This window comes from Physeter macrocephalus, chromosome 19, assembly GCF_002837175.3.
Source record: "Physeter macrocephalus isolate SW-GA chromosome 19, ASM283717v5, whole genome shotgun sequence".
Lineage (NCBI taxonomy): Eukaryota > Metazoa > Chordata > Mammalia > Artiodactyla > Physeteridae > Physeter > Physeter macrocephalus.
The window spans coordinates 2,931,408-2,957,947 of NC_041232.1; the positions used below are offsets into that span (position 1 = coordinate 2,931,408).

Genomic DNA, 26,540 nt, shown 5'->3' on the forward strand with positions numbered 1-26,540 from the left:
CGCTCCGTGGCATGTGGGATCTTCCCGGACCGGGGCACGAACCCGTGTCCCATGCATCGGCAGGCAGACTCTCAACCACTGCGCCACCAGGGAAGCCCCCAAGTTAATCTGAAAAACTTTAGAACCTCTTATATTTAGGAAGTAAAATTAGATAACTTGCTCAGTTCAGAGACAATGAAATACAGACTAGATATAAATGTTAAACTAAAAGTTTTTTAAAACTTTAGATGAAAAAGTTCATCACTATGTAAGAAATACAATCCCACAATCCACTACTTCAGTATCCAGATACCCTGGAATATTCCAAATGACCCCGAGGTCAACCTACAGATGCTGGGTCAACTAGCCAGAGCTCAGAACTGCCACCAGACACATTTTGGGCTCCTGCAAATGACCGTCTCTTTCCTGGAACTATCAATAGTTCAAACCTCCCCTCCACCCCACCTCTGCATCCATAGCACAGGAGCTCTGGCTACTGTACTGACATGCTGTATCTGTCTGTCAATCCTCTGTCAGGGAATAAATAGTAAACCGTCAGTGCTCAAAGGAGCAGCATCATAAACCAGAAATTTTAAGAGCTTTAACCAAGGCATCCAAAAAGGTTACCTCCATTCTCCCTGTCCCCACCAGGCCATCATTAAAGTGTATTACAACTTAAAATCTGTTAACATTTGAGGAATCTAGATGAAGAATACCTAAGAATTTTTTAAATGTATTATTTGGAAATAATTTCAAACTTACAAAAAGGTGCAAGAAGTAACACAAAGAACCAAACACCCATTTACCTCCTTCTCAGATTCGCCTACTGTTAATAGTTTACCATTGGTTTTATCATTTGCTATCTCCTATCCCTGTCCGTCTGCCTCTAATTGTCCCTTTTTCCTGAACCCTTAAGGATATATATCACAGTCCTTCACCCCTGAATATTCAGTGTGTGGTTCCCAAGAATACACAGACACAGCTGGGTTATCAACTTCATAAATTTATACTGACACAATACGTTTACCTAATCTCACACACATTCCAGTTCCGTCACCACACCTTTACAGCAGCTCCCGAAAGCACTGGAGCCAGGGCAGGCACAGGGAGTGCACGGGTTGTCCTTCTCCTCAGCCTCCTACAGCCTGGAATTTTCCCTCAGCCTTTGTCTTTTATGACACTAGCATTTTTGAGGATACAGCACCATTCGATCCTGGGCTTTTAGTAAAACATTCCTCATTTTTTTGCCTGTTTCTTTCTGATTAACTGAAGTTATGCCTCAGCCAGAATACAGCCTAGCAATATCCATGTGCCTCTGTCACTTACATGATCACCCGGTCACCCGATCACCGGGTCACAGTGTTGCCCAATTGTTCCACTGTGTAATTTCTGGTTGCTTCTTTTTCCTCACTTGTAACATAATAAACAGTCTGTAGGAAGACATTTTAAGATCATGCAAATTTCTGTTCCTCATGAAATTTTCCACACAGAAATGCTTTGTACTATTTTTGTAACTTTTAAAAAAGTCTGAAATACTTACAAAATACTTTTTTAGAATCTTTCAAAAAGCAAACAAAGCAACTCAAAATCTGAGTTTCAAGTCTACCTGATCATAAAATCTCCGTGAAAGGGAGGAATATTAAACAAATAAACAAAAACCTGTGCCTCAGGCATAAGATTATAAAGGATAAATATTTTTTGGTCTCAGTATACTTGCAACCACTAGACATCAACAATAAATGGCTTTTCCTAAGATCTAGAAAGTTAACAACTCCATTAGCTTCTCACTTAAATGATTTTCCATAATTAAGCAGTTTTAAAGAGATGCTTCCACTTAACAGTCCTTTAGGAGCCAAATAGCAGCCAGAAGACTGCCAATGGCCATGGGAAGCTCTTGCCCACACGCATGCCTGCTGGCCACTGTGCTCCTGCCTTTGAACCCCTGCCCCAGGCAGAGCCACCCCGTCACTTTGCTACTTAGAACACAAACTCCCCCGTCTTAATGTGTGGGACCTCACTTACTCTCTAAGTCGGAGATGATGAGGTTGTCATGAAGCTTCACCGCCCGGTGCTGTTCTACTTCGTCTTCAAGTTCAAAGATCGTTTCTTTCATGTCACTCCTTTCTGTCTCTTTTTCTTCCAGCTCTGATCTTAATTTTTCTAATGTCATATTCAGATCTTCTATTTGCTTCTTAGCTTCTTCTTGGAAGGCTCTGTATTCATCTTCTACCTGTGCAAAATTGACGGTGCAGATCAGAAAAGTAAGAGTTGTTCTAAGATAAGTCCTAGGATGGAGGCACACCTTGTCTCAGCAGGGAGCTGAGCGTGAGTTGTTCTGCATGAGCAAGAATGACCTGTGTAATAACTGGGTGGAAGGCGCTCTCCAGTAACATGGACTTCACACAGTATGCTTAAGCATGATCTGCTGCCACATCACTAACTGAAATTACACTGACATCTCACTGAACTTCACTACATTATTTATGAGGAAATTTTGGAAATTTTCCCTTCTCCAAAGTTTGGACTGAAGGCATGCATCTGATTAATGATTAACATGCTTCCCCACAAAAATGATGTCTGATTTGTGACAGTTTCAAAATCAAATTAAAAATGGAAACAAAAAAGTTCTCTAATATAGTCAGTGTTAGTTCATAGTGGCCCCCAACATACATGCTCTGACAAATACCACATCTCCTAAACTGTATCTATTAAAGTTGTCACTTAAAAAATTAAGGTTTATATTATTCAAATTTTAAGCAAAGATATACTGTTTCCTACTTTAAAAAATTTTTGCACTGAAACAGGAAATAAAATGTAAGCTAGGATAATTAGATAACTCATGCAAATAAACACTACATCAGGGACTTCCCTGGTGGTGCAGTGGTTAAGAATCCACCTGCCAATGCAAGGGACACGGGTTTGATCCCTGGTCTGGGAAGATCCCACATGTCAAGGAGCAACTGAGCCTGCACTCTAGAGCCCGCAAGCCACAACTACTGAGCCCACGTGCCACAACTACTGAAGCCCGCAGGCCTAGAGCCTGTGCTTAGCAACAAGAGAAGCCACCGCAACGAGAAGCCTTCGCACTGCAACAAACAGCAGCCCCCGCTCGCCGCAGCAAGAGAAAGCCTGGGCACAGCAACAAAGACCCAACGCAGCCTCTAGACCCCGCAAGCCACAACTACTGAGCCCACGTGCCACAACTACTGAAGCCCGCAGGCCTAGAGCCTGTGCTTAGCAACAAGAGAAGCCACCGCAACGAGAAGCCTTCGCACTGCAACAAACAGCAGCCCCCGCTCGCCGCAGCAAGAGAAAGCCTGGGCACAGCAACAAAGACCCAACGCAGCCAAATAAATAAATAAATTTATTTTAAAAAATAATAATAAACACTACATCAGCAACCGCGTGGGGCACAGAGCCCTGGCGACTGCCAGCAACCCTGGGCTGCAGTTCTGACAGTCCTCACTACCACACTGCGTGTAAAAGAAGGGGGCTGGACCAATGATCACTAAGGTCCCCACCAGCAACAAACTAGGGGCCTCTAAGAAATAGGAGCCTTCACACTCCAAAAGTATTTTTAAATCACAACAGAACTCTACTTGAAAAACTATAACCACAAAAGGATAAGAAGAGGCAGACATTGCTGGTCCCAGAGAATGGAATACTGGCTCTCCGTTTTTCTTATGCCAAACTACACTACAGAGGAGGATGTTAAACTGCATGACACACTCCCCTGGGCATACCCAGAACTAGGGACAACTTCTGTTACAATTTCAGTTAGTTGTAACTCCAGCCCCATCCTCTCACAGGCAGGAAAACAGTAACAAAGTACAAGTGAGTGGAAGTGACATTATTATAAGAGTACTTTTCACTCCATCCCAATACAAGAAAACCATTCTGAAGCTTAAAAAAATATCTGATTAACAAAAGCTAATGACACACCACCAGGGCTGCTGGCTCTCAGTAAGCATGCCATGTACTGCAGCCGCATAACACTGGTCCAGAACATTCTATCTACTTAAACAGTACCTTTGCGATGGTGTCCTGCAATCGATTGGCATCATTCCGGGTGTGAGCCAGATCTTCCTGCAGGCTACTGGCCAGAGTCTCTGCTTTTTCTTTGTCCAGCCTGACACTCTCCAGGAGATCCTGAATGTCAGACTTGTCTCCAGAGTTATGGATGGAATACAGCTCCGCCACTTTCTGCTTCTCGTTCTCCAGCTGGGCCTTCAGGCGATTCATCTCGATCTGGTCACTGGCCACTGTGGCTTTGAACTCCTCCAGCGTGGCTGCCAAGGCTGCCTTGCCCTTCTGCTCAGACTCAACGATTCGCTCCATGTGGTGGTTGCGCTCTTTGAGTGCCCCGATCATCTCCTGAGCTTCCTTGTTGTCTTGCTCAGCCATCTTCAAAGTATTGCTTAAATGCTGCTGGACGCCAAGAAGCTGCTCCCGTTCAAAACGGGTGTTCTCAGCTAGATCCATGTAGCGCTGCTCCAGTTCCATGTAGCGTCCACTTTTTACATCTTCGTCTATGACATAGGAAATGTGATGCTCATCTAGAAGGGAGCGGAAATATTCGATCTGTCGGCTGAAGTGTTCCAACTTATCGCTTTGCTGACATAACGACTCCATGAGAATCACCTTCTCCTCTCCGAGCCTTTCGTTTTCGCTGTTCAGCTCCTGGGTGATCTGCTGTAGATCAGCGAGCTCTTGCAGAGTCGCCTGAAGTTCCTCACTCGTACTGTGTTGGTTCTCCTCCATCTGGTGTATCCGTTCCGTCAAACAAGCGACGGACACTTCGCTGGCGTTCCCGCTGCTCCCCTTCCGAGAGCGCTCTATGCTCGGAATGCCTTCTGACTCCGAGGACGACGGTGCGTCCAGGGCGTCATCGCTGGACGTGAGGGGCTGGTACACCTCGCTGCACTCGCTGTCCAGGTTGTCCATAGAGTTACTGTGCTGATGGTCCATGAGGGTGTTTTCATCCTGGCTCAGGAGATCCTCCACTGACCCAGGGGCAGACCCCTCCACCGAGGAAGTCAGAGTCCCCCCTCCATCGCTCTGGTTACCAGGGGTGATCTCTGGGCTCAGGGACTGATAGCCAAACAGTTTTTCAGAATGGTCTAGCCGCTGCTCCAGGGAGAAGCCCAGTGCGTTCAACCTGTCCTTTAGCATTCTGTTTTCATTTTTCAGCTGGTTGAGCTCCTCGCGGATGGCAGTATTCTGTTCCTGTAACTGCAATAAAGTGGACTCGACGTCAGTGGGCTGGTGAACAATGATGGCTTCCTTCTCGGACTTCTCATCCCCCCCAGGAGGATCCTCGTTAATGCCCAGCTGAGCACGCATGTCTCGGAGTTCATTCCTCAAATGTAAAATCTCCACGTCTTTGGTTTTTGCCAAGGTGAGAAGATCCTTCACTTTGGCTTCCAGAGCAGCTTTGTCACTGATCTGATTGTCCGATTTGGACTTGCTCATACGAATGTCGCATTCCGTAGCCGTGCGACTGCGGGAACGTTTAGCCAACGCCATGTCACTAGCCCCCTGACCTGCAGAAGGTAGTTTTTTGCTCTGGTTTAGTCGGGTACGTTCACGTAATCTTTCTCTAGTAGAACTGGATTCTTTACTACCTGTGGAAGTGCTCCGCTTGGTTGAAGAACTCGTGCCTACATGTTTAAGACAAAGAATATAAGACAAAAACTTAGCAATAGAAAGGCACATAGTGGGACTTCCCTGGTGGCGCAGTGGTTAAGAATCCGCCTGCCAATGCAGAGGACACAGGTCCGATCCCTGGTCCGGGAAGATCCCACATGCCGCAGAGCAACTAAGCTTGTACACCACAACTACTGAGCCTGCACTCTAGAGCTCGTGAGCCACAGCTACTGAAGCCCGTGCGCCTAGAGCCCATACTCTGCAACAAGAGAGGCCACCACAATGAGAAGCCCATGCACCGAAACGAAGAGTAGCCCCCGCTCGCCGTTAACTAGAGAAAGCGTACGCGCAGCAACAAAGACCCAACGCAGCCAAAAATAAATAAATAAAGAAATAAATTTTAAAAAGAAAGGCACATAGTTATGCCCCAGGTCGAATGAGATATAATCTAAGGATCTATAATCATAATCACACAGTGATTCTGACCTACTCTAAATCTGCCTGAGAGTCTGGTTACTGTAAAGTTGTTTCCTCCAAACTGGAAGATCAATCATCTTTTAATTATCAATGAAAAATGAAGTTATACACTGAGTTGTATACCGCAAAGGGGTGAGTGTTATGGAATGTGAATTATATCTCAATAAAGCTTTCACATTAAAAAAAAGCTATACACATGAACTTGAATCCCAAACCATGGCTTTCAACAGGTGGCCAGGGACATAGTATCTAGGGCAAGCCAGATGAAGGTGACTCTAGGGATAGCCAGTCAGGTAGCAAACTAACGGCAGAAACAGACAGTGAAGGAAGATTACAGATGACACAGAAGTGAGAGGCAGCCTGTGGACAAACAAAAAACCTAAGCTACCTACAATAACCACAAAAACTATGATCAAAGTAAATGCAAAAAATTTTTCACACCATAAAATGCCACATAAATAGTACCAATAATAAGAATTATTAGAATAGACAACATGCACTTATACTTACTACATACACATATTAACACTTCATACACATTAATTTACACAAGCTTCATTATCATCATCCTGTTTTACAGACGAAGAAACCCAAAAAGAGATGTTAAACAATCTGCTGACATCCCACAGGTAATACATGGATGAGCCAAGATTCACACACAGGCAGGCAGTCTAAGCAGTATGCCACTTTGCCTCCCTAAGTGTTAGAAAACGATGCTGCATCACTGCTAAGTTATAACAGCACGTTCATCAAATATGCTGCACAAGGCACACCATTACTTAACTCCTAAAATTTTAAACCTGTGCAAACAATTGACATGATCATGTATTTAATATAAAAAGAACAGGAGTATGTTTAAATACCCACAAACGCTTAAGGAAATCATTAGACTATTTTTTACTTTGAAAAATAAGTCCTAGACCTGACCAATTAATATTTTTAAAGAACCAACTGGTTCTTTATATGGCAGGCAACAGGCTAACCAGGTAATGGGGAGTAAAAGGTCTACACGAGGGAGGATGATGTGGGAAGACAGCCACTAATTCTGCCAGGGATCAGGCGTAAAGCAGGGGAGGGAATGCTGGTGGCCACACGACAAATGAGGACAAGGTAGTGGAAGCAGCATCATACACAGGAAGGGAAAGTAAGGTCCTAGAGTCGATGGAAGCAGCAGGGGAAGGTTTCCATAGGGCCCTGAATGCCAGGGAGAACTTGGTGAGTTGCAGCAACAAACGTTCAATAAATTTTCTTGAGCAGGGAAGAAACACAGAGAAAGACTACTTTGATGGAAATTAAGCTAGAAGATGCGAAGTGAAACATGAGGAAGAAGGAAGAGCAGTAAAACTAAAGGAAGGCCTGCATTCGGGGAGCAAGAGCTAGATCTCCATAAGAGCAGAAAAGGGATAATAAATCTGTAAAAGATTTCAAAGGCAGAAGTAACAGGATTAGGAGGAACAACTGCAAATGGAGGCCAAAAGAGGAAAAAGATGGGGCAACTGATCCGGGGAGGTGATAACTGAGTCCAGCCTTGTGAGGGCAGGAGGCACTGGTCAGCAGGGAACCATGGGTGCGCATCCAGGGAATTCTAAAGGCTAGAACCAGGAGGAGATACTGGTGGGATTAGAGTACTGAATTTCCTTCTTACCACACAAGCTAGAGTGTTAAATGTGGTGATGACCCCAGGCTTGAGGGTGAAAGACTTAAGGTCCAGTCTCTGCTCCATCACCAGCTTTGAGGCCTGGTACAAAATGGGCACCCAGTAAGCATTCACTGAGCAAATGAATGCATGGCCCTGAGCAAGATACTTGAGCTTTCTAAGTGTAGCTTGCCATCTCTAAAATGAGACTAATGATAGCCTCTACTTCACAGGGCTGTAGTGAGGATAAAATGGAATAACGCCTCTAAAGCAAAGTAAGGACTTCCATGTTTCCTCCTGGTGATCATATTGCACTGCTATTACAATTAACAGTGGGGCGTGACCTGGAGTGGGCAGAAGAATCCACAGAGGGTCACAGCAGGAGAGATGACAGTAGGCAAACCTGGGCTAGGAAAAAATCCAATACACACAAGAGGGGACAAGAGCCTAAATAATGATAGCAAAAGAAGGTCTGCTATAATTTCTGCCAATTTGCTTTCATATACTTTATTACAAACATATGACCTTAAGTTTATAGGAAGTTTCAAAGTTTTTTTCTGTAAGTGTAAGAAGTAAAATATAACATTACTCCTTGGACTACAGAATGAGATCTAGAAACAAACTGCTGCTAATGAAGGAAGAAAGAATGGTAGGACTGGAATGAATGGATCTAGGCATCAACCATCAGAGGCTGCTAACAACATGGAGCGGGACACAACCAGAAACAATGGGCCTCCTGACGGACAGACAACTATTACCTAGGAAGGAATTTTGGCAGGGGTAAGAGGAAGGAACCTGAGTCTGTCCCATCAAGGCTCTAAATTCAATGACATTTATAGTTAACAGAGAGAATAAAAGAATAAAATCAAGGACATCATAGGAATGTGACATCAAAATCCAGATCACGGGACTTCCCTGGTGGCACAGTGGTTAAGAATCCGCCTGCCAATGCAGGGGACACTGGTTCGACCCCTGGTCCGGGAAGATCCCACATGCCGCGGAGCAACGAAGCCTGTGTGCCACAACTACTGAAGCCCGCACGCCTAGAGCCCGTGCTCTGCAACGAAGAATGGCCCACGCTCGCTGCAACTAGAGAAAGCCCGCGTGCAGCAGCAAAGACCCAACGCAGCCAAAAATAAATAATTAATTAAAAAAAAAAATCCAGATCACGAGAGGCAGTTTCATAGTGGTCCAGTGGTTAGGGCTCGGCGCTTTCACTGCCAGGGCCTGGGTTCAATCCCTGGTTGGGGAACTAAGATCCCGCAAGCCACAGAGCACGACCCAAGGGTGGGGGGACATCAAGATCATGGGAAACTCTACAGATCAAACAACCAGTTTCCACAAAAATTAAATTGCAAGAAAAAAGTGGGATGAACTCATAGATTTAAAATGAAGATTTAAGAGACACTTCACCAATTACTATATATGGACCTTAAGTGAATCCTGGTAAATTCTGATCCAAACAAATAAGTAAATATATGTATGTAATATTTATAAGACAGTTAGAAATTTAAATACTTACTGAATAATTTATGATTTGAGAAATGATTATTAATTATTTTAAGGACTGATAATGATATTATGAATATATTTTTAAAAGAATCCTTGCCTTTCAAAGATAATTAAATATTTGTGGATGACATCTGGAATTTGCTTCAAAATAATAAGAGGGGGAAGGTGGGTGTCAAGGAGCTAAGAGTGGCCATCAGGTGATAGGGGTGATGAGTACACAGAGATGAAATACCAGATACTTTTGGGCATGTTTGAAATTTTCTACGATTAGATGGAATTCCCTAAATACCACTGCACTCACCTACTCAAACACAAAGGCAGTGTAACCCTCACACCAAGTGCGCGCATACCTGTGCTACTCTTGGGTCTGTTCTCCATGGTGCTCATGGCAGGCACGGATGCTGACGGTGCTGCGGAAGGGCAGGTGCTTTTCTTCCCTTTGACACCATTAGTCACAGTCACCCCTCCAGCCATCCCAGCTAAAAGGTCATCACTGCTCTTGGTCTAGAAGCAACAGAAGATAAAAACAAATTGATTAGATGAAGCAAGATTAAATAAAATTTTGACACTAAACAAAGCCCTGGACTTTTACGCTGAGTTCAAGAAATCTACAAGGACTTTCTGACAGTTACCAAGCAGCACATCACTCTGTGCTACAGAAGCAGAACTTCTTCACTGCTTCATAAATGATCACACACTTCTTTTTTTAATTAATTTTATTAAATCTTCACCCTAGTATATACCTCTTTTTTTTCTTTTATAAAGCCATTTTTAATGTTATTTTATTTAGTTATTTAGTTATTTATTTTGGCTGCACTGCACACAGCATGCAGCATCTTAGTTCCCCACCCAGGGATCAAACCTGTGCCCCCTGCATTGGAAGCGTGGAGTCTTAACCACTGGACCTCCAGGGAAGTCCCACACACACGTCTTCTTAAAATATGAAAATCATAATGTACTCAGAGATGTTATAGAAGCCCACTGTGTGCCCCCACATGCCAGATTCAGTGAGGGGTGGGAGAAAGTACAGACATCCTCCTTGCTACCGCTCATCTAGGATGTGACTCCAGGATAGCGACATCACATGTGCTATCTCAGGAAAGGTCTGTAAGGCCACAGGAAATGCCACCTTGCAGTTTCTAGAGAGAAGCAGTACTGAGGGTCAGGAGGAATCTTCACTGCTCTGAAGTGATGCAACGATGGAGCCAATGTCTAAAAGAAGTTATTCTGAAATTTATTTTTCTTACCTCTATTTTTTTTTTTGTAGTCTAATTTAAGCCAAAATTTAAAGGAGGGTTTTTTTTTTTAAAAGCCTAAGTAATATACAAATAAAAAACTAGAGATTTTATGGTTAGAGTGAGGGTTAAATGATCATACTACTCGAGAAAGACCATTTGTAATATTTATTTATGTTTTATGAAGATGACTGAAAAAAATGTGAGCTTTTTAAAAAGAAAACAAGCACTCTGGAGAACTGGATTGGGTATAAAATTGTTACTTAAGAAAAACAGTGAAGAAATCTGATTTTACTTCTAGAAATGAGAGAGAACAAAGAGGAGTTAAAGGTCTGTGGGGGAAAAAAAAAACCCTGCTTTAAAATAAAATAACCAAAAGTTTTGCCCACTAAGGTGAAGGCACAAGTTAACCAGCCAACTTATGTTGTTTCCCATTGAGATAATCACCCTTGGATAATCACAATGAATTCATTTCTACAAATTAAAATGGTTCAAAAACAACTCATCTCTAAATCTGAAGCCTCTCCCAGTTCTAAATGTCAGTGACTGTATATGGAGTAGTACCATTAGGTAGGTCAATCTATCTTACTAAAAAAGAGGCAGAGGGCTTCCCTGGTGGCGCAGTGGTTGCGAGTCCGCCTGCCGATGCAGGGGACACGGGTTCGTGCCCCGGTCTGGGAAGATCCCACATGCCGCGGAGCGGCTGGGCCCGTGAGCCATGGCTGCTGAGCCTGCGCGTCCGGAGCCTGTGCTCCGCAAAGGGAGAGGCCACAACAGTGAGAGGCCCGCATACCGCAAAAAAAAAAAAAAAAAAAAAGAGGCAGAAAGAAGATTAATGTTTTAAATGAATTGTCAGAATTAAGCTTTGGTAATTTAAGGTTGTCACATTATGAAAAATCTAGATCACATAATAAGAAAGGGGGATATTGCATTAATCATTAAGGATTGTTCATATTCTTTAAGACTAGTTTCTCTTAATGAAACTGGTTATCAAGTATGATGCAAAAAAAAATTGTAAATCAAGTTACACCCCCTCCCTGTCAATTTGTACCTCGTTTACTAATCAGTAAATAAACTTAGCATACTCTTACATTTTCAAATCATTTTTTATATTGTTAATAAAAGTTAAAATTATCTTTGAACTAATTTTCCTTCCTCCATAAGTTAAATATTCTTTCCTTCCATAATAATTACATCGGAAGACCACCCTACATACTCCTGTAAAAAGTGGCTGAATTGTCACAGTTCTCTGTTTACAATTTGCCTTTGGGTAATGGCAAAGTTAAACATACATCAGAGCACCAAATCAAAATCTATGCAATTATCACAATAACTAGAATAATACAATACTGTCACATGAATTAACCAAACTATATATATAGGCACTTGATTTGTATGACCAAAGAAGCAGTACAGAAAAAATGGAGTTTTCAATAAATGGTGCTAGGTCAACTGTATATTCACAAAGGAAAAAAAGATGAATGAGCCCTATTTCATACCATATCAAAAATAAATTCCAAGGCTATCATTCAAAATCCTGAATGATAAAAAATTGAAAAATTTGACTACATAAAAATCTTAAGAAAAAATTTAAATTTTTGCATGGCCAAAAAAAAATAAGCAAAGTTTAAAAATAAAATCCACACATGAGAAACTGGGTAAGTATACTTGCAATATCTCACAGATAAAGGGCTAATATCCCTAATACACAAATAACTCTTAAAAATTAAGGGGAAAGAGACCAAAAAGCACACAGAATAGCGAGCAAAATGAACAATCACATACAATCAACTCACACAAATGTACGAAAGAAGGTGATTAGTCAGTCTAACTCATATTAGAAATACAAAGTAAACAACATTGAGATACCACTTCTCACCTCAGACTGGCACAAAAGGAAAAAGTATGACACACTCCTTTGGGAAGGATGTGAGGAAACAGGCACTCTCACAAGTTGTTGGCGAGAATGCGGCTTGATTGACAGAGCCTTACAGAAGGAGTCAGGTGACATCTAACAAAGCTACATACACCTTTACCTCCTGCCCAGCAATCCCACTTCTAGGAATTTAAACCTGAAGACACACTTCCAATAAGACAAAAATACATTTGCATAAAGTTACTCATTGCAGCATTGTTTTTAGTTGCAAAATACTGGAAACACCTTAAACGCCTGTACATAGGTTAGTAGCTGAATAAACTATATACATCCATACAACAAAATGTTAAACAGAAAGACTGCTAAAAAGTGGTGTGAAGAGATTTCTAGAATACATTAAGTGGAAAAAAGCCAAGTGCAAAAGTATACCTAATTATGTCAACTTTTGTGTAAGAAAGCGGAAATACAAAATAAACATCTGCTCATTTATGCAAAAAGAAACATAGAAAAACTAAATTAGACTGCTTACCTCTAAGCAGTGGGTGGAGACAGAGTAAGGAGGATGGGGGGGCACTTCTCTGACCACATCTCATACAGTTGTAATGCGTGGAACCACGGGAGTGCTTCACGTGTTCACAATGAATAATTAAACAAACAAGGGTGGGGGGACCCTAAAGTGGAACACGATGGGAACAAATGGACACAACTCCATTTCAAATGAATCATACAACCACATGGGGTTGGGATGGGGGCAATCAAGTATCTTTTGAACACACTCTTTTGACCATAAACCCTCAAACTCTCAAGCTAAATACAAAAAAGTATAAATTCTGAATTCCAGCTGGTTGAATTGTTTTTTGCAGTGGTAACAGTGAGCAAATCTGTATTTTCTGTATATTCTAGGATTGAGAAAATAAATCTATTATAGATAACCAATGCCACTGTCAGAGGAAGGGATTACAATTATGGAAAGTGCAAAGGCTACTAGCAACCTTGTGTAGTAACTGGAATTGGAAGTATCAGTGTGAACTCTGAGGTTTTAATGTGTATGGAGAGAAGCAGATACAGAAATTGGTACAGATATGCATGTACACACGTGTGCACGCTCCTATCTCTGTCTGCTGAAAGGGCTTAGAAACAATATGTGCAAAAGCCATGAGCACACCTAGCTTCCAGATGGTTTAAATTCTACCCCCCACTGAAAAGATCAAGGCCTCCTTGAAGACAAGGCTGATTCTAGGGCTGGGTCTGGAAAAGCAGGAAATTTACTGTGACAGAAATTAAGAAATTGCTCAGAGAGGGGCTTCCCAGGTGGCGCAGTGGTTAAGAATCCGCCTGCTAATGCAGGGCACACGGGTTCGAGCCCTGGCCTAGGAAGATCCCACATGCCGCAGAACTAAGCCCAGGCGCCACAACTACTGAGCCTGCACTCTAGAGCCCGCTTGCTGCAACTACTGAGCCCGCATGCCTAGAGCCCGTGCTCTGCAACAAGAGAAGCCACTACAGTGAGAAGCCCGCGCACCGCAACGGAGAAGCCCCCGCTCGCTGCAACTAGAGAAAGCTCGTGCACAGCAACGAAGACCCAACGCGGCCAAAAATAAATTAAAAAAAGAAAGAAAGAAAGAAAGAAATTGCACAGAGAATACGAGGAACATGTCAGAAGGACACAAGAGCCAGCTTGAAGGGACACCCACTGGCCAAACTGGGGACAATCTGAGCATCAAAATAAATGATGCAAACAGTTTACAGCCCACTGAAGAAGAATCCATGAATCCACACTAATATAAATACACAAATGGGAGAAAAGTAAAAACTCTTCCTTATAGTAGAATGCTAACTAATAAATGTAGAAAGAATGATGGAATTATAAAATTACCACTTGGCAAAAATCATAGTAATAATCATAGTAATAATTGATTCTGGAAAGAATTACTAAAAATTGCTAAAACTAACGTGAAAATTTGATGAGAGAAAGGATATTTACAGTGTCAAAGTATTTTCGACAAGATACTTATTTTTACAAAAGGCAACATAGTAACCTGATAGTGGAGGAACCTAGCAGACACCACCTTCACCAAGTTATCATCACCAGGAACACTGACACCACACACCACGTGCCTCTGGAAATGCTGCACCTAGGAGGCCCAGCTTCTGTGGGACTCCTGCGGGACCCTGCAGCCCCAGCCTACAGAAACACTGACAAACCCAAATGTGGAGGCCAGTCAGCCAAACAAACGGGACTACATACTTTAGTAAATGTCAAGGTCCTAAAAGACAAAGACTGAGGAACTATTCCAAATTTAAGGAGAATGAAGAACAGCTATAAGCAATTCACGACCCCGGACTGAATCCTGGACCAGAAAAAAATTTTTCTTCTCTTTTTTGCTAAAGTGGACATTAGCACAATTGGTGAAATTTAACTAAAGTCTACAGATCAGATACTAGCATTTTATCAATGTTCATTTCCAGATGTTATAATTGTACTATGGTTATAAGAGAATGGTCTTGTTTTTTTAGGAAATACACACTGAAATATTCAGCAGTAAAGGAGCATTAGCTCTACAATTTACACTTAAACAGATCAAGAAAAAAATTATGTATTTCTGGGGGCTTCCCTGGTGGCTCAGTGGTTAAGAATCCGCCTGCCAATGCAGGGGACACGGGTTTGAGCCCTGGTCCGGGACGATCCCACATGCCACGGAGCAACTAAGCCCATGTTCCACAACTACTGAGCCTGTGCTCTAAGAGTCTGTGAGCCACAACTACTGAGCCCATGTGCCACAACTACTGAAGCCCACGCACCTACAGCCCGAGCTCTACAACAAGAGAAGCCACCGCACCACAACGAAGAGTAGCCCCCGCTCACTGCAACTAGAGAAAGCCTGTGCACAGCAACGAAGACCCAACGCAGCCAAACAATTAATTAATTAATTAAAACAAAAAGAAGTAGAAAGAGAAGGCACAGAGTAGGAGAATATATGTACAACGCATATAAATGACAAAGGGTTCACGTCTAGAATAGGTAAAGAATGATAAATCAGTACAAAGAAACACACTGCACCACCTCAGCCACTAGGACAGCTACTAACAAAAAACAGAAAAAACAAGTGTTTGCAAGGATTAGCAAAAGGGCAACCCTTGTGCACTGTTAGTGGGAATATAAAATGCTGCAGCTGCTGTGTTAAACAGTATGGTCATTCTTCAAAAATTAAAAATCAAACTACCATACAACCCCACAATTCCACTTCTGGGTATATACCCAAAAGAATTGAAAGCAGGGTCTCTAAGAGATATTTGCACGCCCATGTTCACAGCTATTATTCACAATAGCCAAAAGGTAGAAGCAACCCAAGTATCTGCTGATGGAAGCATGGATAAACAAAGTGTGATCTATACATACAGTGGAGTATTATTCAGCCTTAAAAAGGAAGGAAATTCTGCAATATGCTACAACGTAGATGACTCTGAAGACATTTTGCTACGGTAAGTAGGCCAGTCACAAAAAGACAAATACTGTGTAATTCTACTCATATGAAGTACTCAGAGTAGTCAGACTCACAGAGACAGAGAGTGGAATGGTGGTTGCCAGGGACTGGGAGGAGGAATGGGGAGTTGGTGTTCAATGGGGACAGAGTCTCAGTCTGGGAAAATGAAAAAGTTTTGAAGATGGACGGTGGTGACAGTTACTCAGCAATGTGAATGTACTTAATGCCACAAAACTGTACACTTAACAATAGTTAAGATGATAAATGTTATGTGTGTTTTACCACACACACACACACACACACACACACACACGTTGAGGAAAAAAAGACACCACAGTAAATATATGGGCAAGTGATTTGAACAGGCACTTCACATAAGAGAATATCTAAATGTCCACTAACATTTAAAAATAAGACATGAAAAGGTGCTTAATCTCATTGATAACAATGCAAATGCAAATTAAAGCCACTTTATAACACCTCTATGAATGGTTACAATGAAAAGAGTAATGTAAGTGCAGGTGAGGATGTGGGGCATCCCAGAGTAACCCCTTTGGGAAATGACTGGCCATCTACCTGTGAAAGGTGAACGCCATGCACCCTACAACCCAGCAATTTCACTCCTGGTTACGGAGTCAACAGAAATGGGTGCACCTGCGTATAAAAGACATGTGTAGGATGTTCATAACAGTACTATGACTAATAGCCCCAAAGGAAACTCCAGATAGATGTCCATCAAGGGCAGAAGAGGTGTATGGCTTGTGGACATTCCACGGTTAGTAATCAGCAAGGAGGAGCTGCTTACACATGAATGTATATACAAAACAGACAGACTCACAGACATAGAAAACAAACTTATGGTTACCAAAGGGGAAGGTGGCAGGGGGGTGGATAAATTAGGAGTACAGGATTAACAGATGCACACTACTATACATAAAATAAGATAAGCAACAAGGATTTACTACAGCACAGGGAACTATAATCAATATTTTGTAAGACCTATAATGGAAAATAATCTAAAAAAATATATAATACAGCTGAATCACTTTGTTGTACACCTGAAACCAACACAATATTGTAAATCAATTATACTTCAATTAAAAAAAAAAAAAAAAGGGAGGAGTTGCTACTATAGGCAACAACAGAGATGAATATCATGACCTAAACAGAGTTAAGGAAACCAGACACACATAAAAAGAACTTCATGTCCAATTACATCTATATAAAGATCCAAAACAGGCAAAATGAATCTTGGGGGCTAGAAGTTAGGGTGGTAGTTACTTCCAGAGAGGAAGGAAAGGGCAGTGATGAAGGGGGCACAGAGGGGTCAGCGGGGAGGCCACTGAAGTGAAGGCAGGCTTTGCTTCCTGATGTGGCTGGTGGCCCAGGGTACATTCACCCCTCACTAAACCCAACACAGACACTTTGTGAACTTCTCTGGGTGTATGCTCTACTTTATCAGAAAAGTAAAAACAAAACAAGAAACAACTCTGCACTTTCCAACTTGCCTTTTACACGAAGGTACTTGCAGGCTCTGATACTTTTTTCTGTTTTAATTTTTGTTACACAGTTCTATTAATACATGTGCATTCCCACATGTAAACATCCCCCATCAGCAACAGTCCAAAAAAACGAAAATGATGAAGGAATAGATTTTTAGCCTACTTTTTAATAACAGGTGCAAAACACAAATCATTTGGTAAAAACATACAGATACAAATAACGAAATAATACAACCAAAGAATACATGCTTCTCCAGGTAAAGTCCAAGTTTCATAGTCTGCATCTCCACCTCATAATTTAAGATTAGTTTAAAATTTCTACCTTCCAGGTTTCAGAGATGGATTACTCAAACTGTGAACTAACTTTTACACTGAAAAGGTATCATCACAAATCATCATTGAGAATCATCAATTATTTAGATAAACCCTAACTTATTAACTCTCATCTATCAAGTTTTAGAAAAAAGTATCCCCAGGACAATGAAAAAGTGTACTACTTCTAAAGGATTAAGTGTGGACAGCTGGAAAGTGCAGGCATGTAGGAGACCACCTCTACCTGGAAATAACCGTCTCTGCTGGCTGTGACAAAGAAGAATGACCCACACAAAGGCCCAAGCCAGATGTTACAGCTACTCACAGAAATGGGATCAATTTCCTCCAAACATGCTGTGAACAGCCGTAGTGCTTCTTTTCATGTTTACAGAAGCTCCATTCAGACTCAAAAAGGTCCTTCCCTACATCTCACTAGATCTAGCTGCAAACAACATTTGAAATGAGAGGTAAAGAAACACATATCCTTGGGGATTCCCTGGAGGTCCAGTGGGTGGGACTCGGCACTTTCAATGTCAGGGCTGGGTTCAATCCTTGGTTGCAGCCAAAAAAAGAAACACATATCCCTGTACCCTGCCAAGTGTAAGAAAAGTGTTGGTGTTATGTGAATCCTGCACAGTGACAGACTCCGTGTGGGTGTCCACGAGAGTGGATGTGTGGACACGGTGTCTCAATGATTAAAAGCCAAATGCTTCATTCTTCTGGTAATCATCAAGGCTCCATCAGTTACAGAATTCAAGTTGTGGGAAGTGACCATATGCTAGAGAAGCACAGTGAAATATGGAAACTTAGAAAAATAAAATAACACAAGTTTGTGGGTTCCCTAGGTCCTTTCGCTTTTTCCAATTTTTCCATCATTTTCACTATTTTCTTCTTTCCTTCTTATCTTCTTACTCTAATTTCTATTCAATGACTTTTCCCCCCTCCTTTTTTAAGTAAAGCACTTGCTCCAGTTGAGGTAAAGTGTTCCCAAATAGTTTCACCTCTTCTATGACCCTCCCCACTACACACACACACACACACACACACACACACACACACACACACACACACACACACAGAACTACTTAAATCTGCCAACTCAGCAAAGCCAAAGCCATGGACAGCTGGCACAGAGTAGGGATACGGTTCTGCCTTACAATGAAGAAGTACTCACTGCTCAAGACTAGGCTGTCATCGACTCAGGATACATGCTTTGGAAGACCAGACATGCTGCTCAGGGCACGCTCCAGAGTGAACCTCAGAGACACTGCCTGCCAGCGAGGAGGAGGCAACAAGGCAGGCAGCAGTGCACACCCCGTGCCAATGCTTCAGCCTGCTCCTCCAGCCCCGTAAGTCACGGGTCCGCCCAGGCACACAGGCACTCCACTCTGAAAACAGGTGAGCAACTGAGTGAACAGCTGGGGCAGAAAATACCAGCTTTCTTACACGAGAGAGAGGCAGCACTACCACCAAGGAAATTGCTCAGCGTGCTGATTCAGACTAACGGAAGTAGGGCAAAGGTCTACTCCTGGTATCACCCTCCAGGCCGCAGGATGACACCCAGCTGCTCATCAGGGATGTAGCAAGGAGAAAATCTGGTGGCATCTCCAAGCCCACAGAGTAAGTCTGCATTCAGTTTCGACAACCCTGGAATAGAAAAACCAGCATTTCCTGCTAGATCTTTCAAAACATATAAGGAAGTCCCTCATTAGCTATTCCTGTGAGGTGCTTCTTAAAATAATTAAGTCACATCTGTAAAGCCTTTCCTGGACAAAAGGCTTCTGAACAGATCGTGTTTCAGGTACTTCTTGGTTCCCCCCATCAGACGAGCAAAAACTCTCTCCAGGTTTTCTCCAAAGAGTCAAAGTTTCTACCCCAAAACACCAAACCTCAAAACAAGCAAGCAAAGAACAAATAAATGAATTCTGGACTGAGAAAGACTGGAAGAAGACCATGTGCATCTCTGTCCAGTGAATCTAAGACTTGACCAGCAGAAAAATGGCCCAGAGTCATCTCAACACACACACTGAGAACACCCATGGGAAGTCTGCTACTGTCAGGAATCAATCCTGAGCTGCAGGAAGTTTCCAGAGCTAACCAGGAAAAACCCTACTGGCAGTCCCTTACAAAGCCCTTGCTGTGAGCCAGGCCCTGCACTGTCCTCTTTCCTACACCCTCACTTCCATCCTGACCGCAGCCCTAGGATGCACATGCCCAGCCTGGGCCTGTCTGCTCCCAAAGCCCGGGATCTAACGTACCACTACCCTTTACTAACAAGAACTAAACTAGCCTCTAAAGAAAGGAGTGTAACAAGAAAACTAGTTATGCTCTGACTAAATTAATATCACCCAATTTTGCCTGGGATTAATACTGGATCAGTTGTCAAAAAACAAGTAACAGTTTATGGTTAACAGTGTAGGGGGGTGGGTGGGAATAAAAACCCCTGTTCAGGGGTTTCAGGAATGTCATACTGGCCGTCCTTTAAGACCTCACGCACGTGCTCTTTTCATTAAGCCTTCTCGGGCAGAACCAATATTTTCCTACTTGAAACTGTTTATGCTACTCTCCTGCTCTCCCAGGGCATCTGACTTTTTAACTTGTATTTTAGTTGTTCGTGCAAGTGACTTGCCTCCATCCTTTCCTCCACAAGCTCCTTGAAGGCAGGCTCTCCCACGCCGGCACAGCGATTTGCTCACAAGTAAGCCTGCTACTTGGTTTCGTTCGTAAAGACCGACCAAACACCAATTAAGTCCACCACACCATGAACTCTCTTTGAAGAGGGTGAATCCTAAATAACATTTATGTGATAAATCACACATCATATGAAGACTCACTCCTCCTACAATTCGTCACATATTTAAACACAACCACGTAAATACCTTTGACAACGAAGCTGCTGTTCCAGGCTTTACGAGTTTGCCTCCTGCAGATGCTGAAGAGCTGTTTTCGGGTTTCGTTTTGTCTGCTGTTTGCGCTTTGCTTATCCCAGACACCTTAGGCACTGAGCCAACACTCCTGCTTGTTTTCTTCATTCTGGGCTGCCTCTTCGTGATGCATTTACAAGCAAATCTGTGGAGAGAAATGGCATTATACCGAGAACAAAACTGTAAGAAAGCTCTTTAAAAATTTGTGTTTGAAGGATCTCACCATGAACTAAATAAAAATGTTTGAAAGCTAGATGTCGCTACAGAAAATAAAGGATGAAAAATTCTTAGACTTATTAATCAGAATGCACCGTTTTCAAGGCTTCCTTCTTGAACACTACTAACTTGAAATTATTTTGTGCATTCTAGTTCTCTCAGTAAAAACAATATCCTACATCTCTAACGGAACTGGCTAACACACAGTACATTTAGTGAAGCAATAATCATCCTGGCACCTGAGAATGAGCCACTTTGCAGGTCTCTAAGGTGATCACACTTTCCAAATTATCCAGCACAGTCCTAATTTCAAATATTTGTTGTGATATTTCCACATAAACCAGCAAAACAGCCCAGAAACTCCAACATTCAGGATCTAAATATATTTCTCAGTACATCTCTTTTATCAAGAGGAAGCATCAAAATGCCTTATAAGAACATAAGCCTCAATATTTGGTTCAGAAAGTAAGGGCACTCTTTTACACCCTTAAAACCATGACAGCAAACCTTTCGCCTAAGTGGAACAGACTCGATTTCAAGCTTCGAGGACCTGGAATAACACTGGCCACACACAGAACTACGGCCAGAAAAACCCTTCAACATACCTCTATTAGCTGAGCTAGAAAAGCAGTCTCTATAGTAGTATCATGTTTGGAAAGACACATTGGCCTGGCCTGGGTAAAGTAAATAATACCACTAACAAAAATGAAAGCCTACTGTGAACGTAAGGAAGTTTATGTACGATGACGCTGAGAAACTACACTGAGCACAAAAAAGAAGTTGGTCTATTTTAGGAAGATTTCTACACACTAATAAAAATAAAGAGAAACTTACAGAATAGCCTTTTGGAAAAGAAAAGGCTCATTCCAATAGCTTCAATGAACACTTCACCTAGACTGTGCTCGAACACTCCAGATTTATCTTGCCTGACGTAACACAAACTGTACCAACTGGTTTGGTGGCAGAACAGTGAGACAGGGCAAAGGGGGCTCCGCTCCACCCTCACCGTGATAAGGCCTCAGAGCAAAAAGAACACTGTTATTGACACCAAGCAAAACACAGCGAGACCTCAGTCTCCTCTCCGGCCTTCTCCCAACTTCCTGGTTCTTTCTTCCAGAAAATGCTGTACTTGGTGACAATCAACTCATCCGTCTGCTTGCCCTGAAGGCTTCTGCTTTCTACTTCCCTGTCCCATTGGAGCACTCAGCCCAAAGTTGGCACTCCCTCTAGTTTAGCTCCACCAAGCTGCTCCTTATAGGTTCCCAGAGGACACTGAAAAGGACCAAGACAGACACGAGCGGCTTCCCACAACACGTGCACCAGTTATGCTGATCCCTGCCAACCAGCAACTTTGTGCTTTTCTACCTGTAAAATTAAGGAATTAGATTGGACCCATCACTAAGTTGATTCTGTAGAAAAATCAAGTTCCTAAGAACCTTTCCTTCAATGTCTCACTTTCCCTTTGTATTTATCTTTTTTCTAAATCTCATCTTGCAAATGGCTCCCCGAAGTTTCTTTCTTCTCTGCTCCAAATTCCATGCCTGCACTCCTTCCTACACCACTCAGACCCTCTCCCATTCTCTGCCTACTCCTCCAGCTGCTGTCAAATTAACTTTTTCTAGACCAACACAATCCAACAGAACTTACTGCAACTATGAAAATGTGTGGTATCCATCTGTGCTATCCGAAATACAGTAACCACTAGCTACTTGTGGCTACTGAGCACTTGAAATGTGGCTAGTGTGACTGAGGAACTAAAATTTAAATTTTATTTAATTTTAATCTTTTTAAATTTAAAGTTACATGGTAGACACCATACTGGACAACGTAATAGACTGTCCCTTTCCTGCTGCTGTCTCTGTCCCAGAGTTAAAACCTAATGAACTACCACTTCCCTCCCACTAGGGTGGCTATAATCAAAAAGATAGATGGTAACAAATGTTAGAGAAGACGTGGAGTAACTGGAACCCTCAAGCACTGCTGGCACAAATGCAAAATGGTGCAGCCACTTTGGAAGATGGTCTGGCAGTTCCTCAAGTGGTTAAACACAGAGTTACTAGGACTTCCCTGGTGGCACAGTCGTTAAGAATCCTCCTGCTGGGCTTCTCTGGTGGCTCAGTGGTTAAGAATCCGTCTGCCAATGCAGGGGACACTCAAGCCCTGGTCTAGGAAGATCCCACATGCTGCGGAGCAACTAAGCCCGTGCGCCACAACTACTGAGCCTACGCTCTAGAGCCCGCGAGCCACAACTACTGAGCCTGCGGACCACAACTACCAAAGCCCACACACCTAGAGCCCACGCTCCGCAACAAGAGAAGCCACTGCAACGAGGAGCCCACAAAACGCAACGAAGAGTAGCCCCCACTCGCCACAACTAGAGAAAGCCCGCACGCAGCAACGAAGACCCAACGCAGCCAAAAATAAATAAATAAATAAATAAATTTATAGAAAATAATAAAATAAATATGAATTTTGACACGTAATTGTTCAAGCCACACTATACGAGGAATAAAACAGTCAGAAATGCACAGCTCTAAGCTGAATCACTGTGAATCTGACAGTTACAAACAGTGTTGACTTGGGCACGAGGTCCTGGCAACTCAGATACATGCCATCTCCATGCACGCTCTCCAGAATGTGATTTTCTAAAAGGGGGAACCACGCTTGGTGTGACAGCTCATCTTATGTCAACCTGACTGAGCCGTAGGGCGCCCACACATTTTGTCAAACAGTATTCTGGGTGTGAGGGTGTTTCTGATTGAGATTAATGATTGAATTCTTAAGCTGGGTGAAGTAGGTGCTCTCCCTAATGTGGGCAGGCCTCATCCAACTAATCGAAGACCTGAATAGAACAAAAAGGCTGGAGTCCGAGGGAACTCTTCCTGACTGACTTCTTGAGTTGGGATGTCAGTCTTTTTCTGGCTTTGGACTCCAACTCTCAGACTGGAACTTATGCTAGCGGCTCTCCGGGGGCCCCAGCCTACCAACTGCAGATCTTGGGACTCCTCAGCCCCCATAGGCATGTGAGCCAACTCCTTATAATAAGGTTGGTTCCGTCCTATTGGTTCCATCTCTCTGGAGAACCCTAATATACTTCATAGCTGAGAACAAAACAATTTCCCCTCAGTGTCTACAGTAACTGCAACCCTGGAAAATTCCATATATACCAAAAAGTATGTTAAAAAAATGCTTTCTTTGTGTAAGATGGAATAAGATTCTAGGCTCAGTCATAAGCAGGTTTTTTTTCTATCCACATAAATTATTCAGCAAGATATTCCAAAGTTTTGCAGATCTCAGGATAAGTTTTCATTCTGCAGAACTGTCACTTCATTGAGTCTAGAATTCCAGGGCCCCTACCTATTAAATATCAACAGTCTCCACCAACCACTGAGACAGTCAAACAAGCTTCCACAGTTTTCTAAAATGACCCCTATTAAGGACAAGGATCCTCCAAAACAGGTGGTAATTCACCAGAGACCTGGGCCCCCCGCACCAGGTTAAGGAGCAGGAATCGTTGGCCCAGACCCTCCCTGGAGCCCCAGACCTGGGGGCGATGCGGAGTGGAGGGAGAGGACAACACAGCATGCAGCACTTCCAGGGTCTGAAAGCTTCGAAAAGGAGTGCGATGGAAGTTACCACTACGCCTCCCCGGCCTGCACGAGGGTGTCACATAGGCACCTACCACCACCTCTAGTCCAGTGAAATCAAGGTGTAGGGGGGAATAAAAAGTAGCTCTCCTCACAAAAACAGGATGGATGCTGTCTCTCTACATATGCTAAGAATAATCTCAAATAACAATAATCCAAGGAGTGTGTCACATGTATTTCTCAAATAATATTTCTTAAGATATTAAATATTTCTTAAAATAAAAACATCGAAATATATGTACTGCTCCCCAAATAGGGAAAGACACTGAAGGTCGCGAGCCCCTCCCACAGACAGGTATCATGCCCCAGCTGCGCCATACCCAGCACAGGTCCCTGAATCCCCACAGGTGGGCGCTGATGATGTAACTCTCCCTGGGTCAACCATTCTTTAGTGACAGTAGTCTCAATCCAAACCCCACACCCTGCCCGCCAATCCACACGGCCTCCAATGCAACCATATACACAAGCACTTCCTCAGAAACCGGCAATTTTTATGTCAGTGAAGATTTCACAAGAGATGAACAAAATGTAACAACACTAAAATTATACTGCTCAATCTGCCCCTTCTAGACTTACCTACTTATCCTATCGGTCAGTGCTGGTACTCTTGACCAATACTTTTCATTTTGAAGGTGCTAATTACCATGTTATTTAATATAAAATCTACCTTTTGGATAGATTTTAGAAAACTTATTACCAGGTCTAAATCAGTACGTATTATGTTACAGCTGTAAAAGTAAAAACCTTAGCTATAATCTTATTCATTTATAGAGGGCTGCTACTTTTTTATTTAAAATAATTGTTAGGCAAGGGCAGAGGCACAACTGCTCTCATTTACACAAATAAGCTTGCATTCAGTGAGAAGGCTGCAGTCTGGGTGGCTGGACCTCTTACCAGGATGTCCCAGTACAGGATTTACAGCTCTAGGAGCCCTGCCTAAAGCTAATTACACAGCCGCAGCCACACAGGAAGCTTGAGTTTCCTTTACATGTATAAGGAGGTCACATAAGGAAAACAAAGGGCCATCTCTTACCTTCCACACATGGCAGGTAAAATACTATCTAAAAATCAAACCACAGACTCTTAAAAATGGAAAAATCTTGGAGGTCCCTTACAGGAAACCCCACATGCAGCACCACTTACAAAAAATGGAGCATACTGACTACTAAGTTAGGAAGCAAGTCATTACTTGCTTAACAGTCACTGAACACTTATTTTGTGCCAAGACGAGCCAAATGCCAATTCTCTGGGAAGCCAGTGAAACAAGGATAAATAAATAGATGGACATCCTAAGCTGATTAAGACAAAAATACCTACTTTCCAGGGGCTCACAGTCTAGGGGAAGAATGAGGTGATAAATGAACAGGTCTCCATCCTTGATGAATCTACTGCAAACATGAGGGACATACATGTACAAGGTATGGTGGGAGCAGGGGGACATCGTCCCTGGTTCTGCCCTTGCAGAACAGGGAGGGAGGTACAGGTAGGTCAGAGGTGTAAGAAAGCACGGGCCCCCAAAGACCTGGGCCTGCTCAACCAGAGAAACGTCACAGTGACGACCAGCAGTGAAGGGCTTCGGTCTGACACACAGCACTAAGGGCTGAAGGCAGTGCCGCCCTGATTGGATGTGTCCTTCCTAAAGAGAAACCTGGTGCTGCAGAGGATGGACTGAAGGACACCATATGGGGGCTCGGGGAGAGGGGCCAGAAGGGCATCTCCTTCCCTGTAACTCCTTTCCTCTGACCTGAATCTGAACGCCACACTCAAAACAAAAGCACCCTCAGCCCACAGCTCTCCCAGGATCTGAGGAGCAGCACAGTGCTTTGATAAGTCTGCCCTTCCCCCACGTCGGTCTGAGAGTCTGCAGCCCCTACTCCAGACTTCGCACACCTGTGCGATTGGCACAGACAGGAGGAGGACCTGGTCTGCAAGCACAGAGTCCAGCCGACTATTACTTTCTCCATCTAGACACTGAACTTCTCAACTTAATCTAAGAAAAACCCCTGTTTGGCCAGAAGCTACCAGAGGCTCCTCCTGAGTTCATGGTTAACCTAATACTACAAAGCCTCTTTCACACAAACTGCTGCTAAGCT

The 26,540-nt window shown here is 42.9% G+C and overlaps 1 protein-coding gene across 7 annotated transcripts in view; it reads right to left on the reverse strand.

Moving 5' to 3' along the window:
- Positions 1 to 26,540, reverse strand: part of SPECC1L (sperm antigen with calponin homology and coiled-coil domains 1 like) — a 144,917-nt gene that overhangs the window by 95,994 nt on the left and 22,383 nt on the right. For 6 of the 7 annotated variants that reach the window (XM_024120510.3, XM_028480481.2, XM_028480486.2 and 3 more), the window contains 4 exons: positions 20,540 to 20,729; positions 9,601 to 9,754; positions 4,009 to 5,639; positions 2,002 to 2,209 (listed from right to left, as the gene is read on the reverse strand). In XM_024120510.3, coding sequence (XP_023976278.1) covers positions 2,002 to 2,209; positions 4,009 to 5,639; positions 9,601 to 9,754; positions 20,540 to 20,692 — 2,146 coding nt within the window. In that variant the 5' untranslated portion in view covers positions 20,693 to 20,729. Of the gene's footprint in view, positions 1 to 2,001; positions 2,210 to 4,008; positions 5,640 to 9,600; positions 9,755 to 18,834; positions 19,071 to 20,539; positions 20,730 to 26,540 lie in introns of those variants that run through there. The other variant, XM_028480484.2, reaches the window with a different exon arrangement.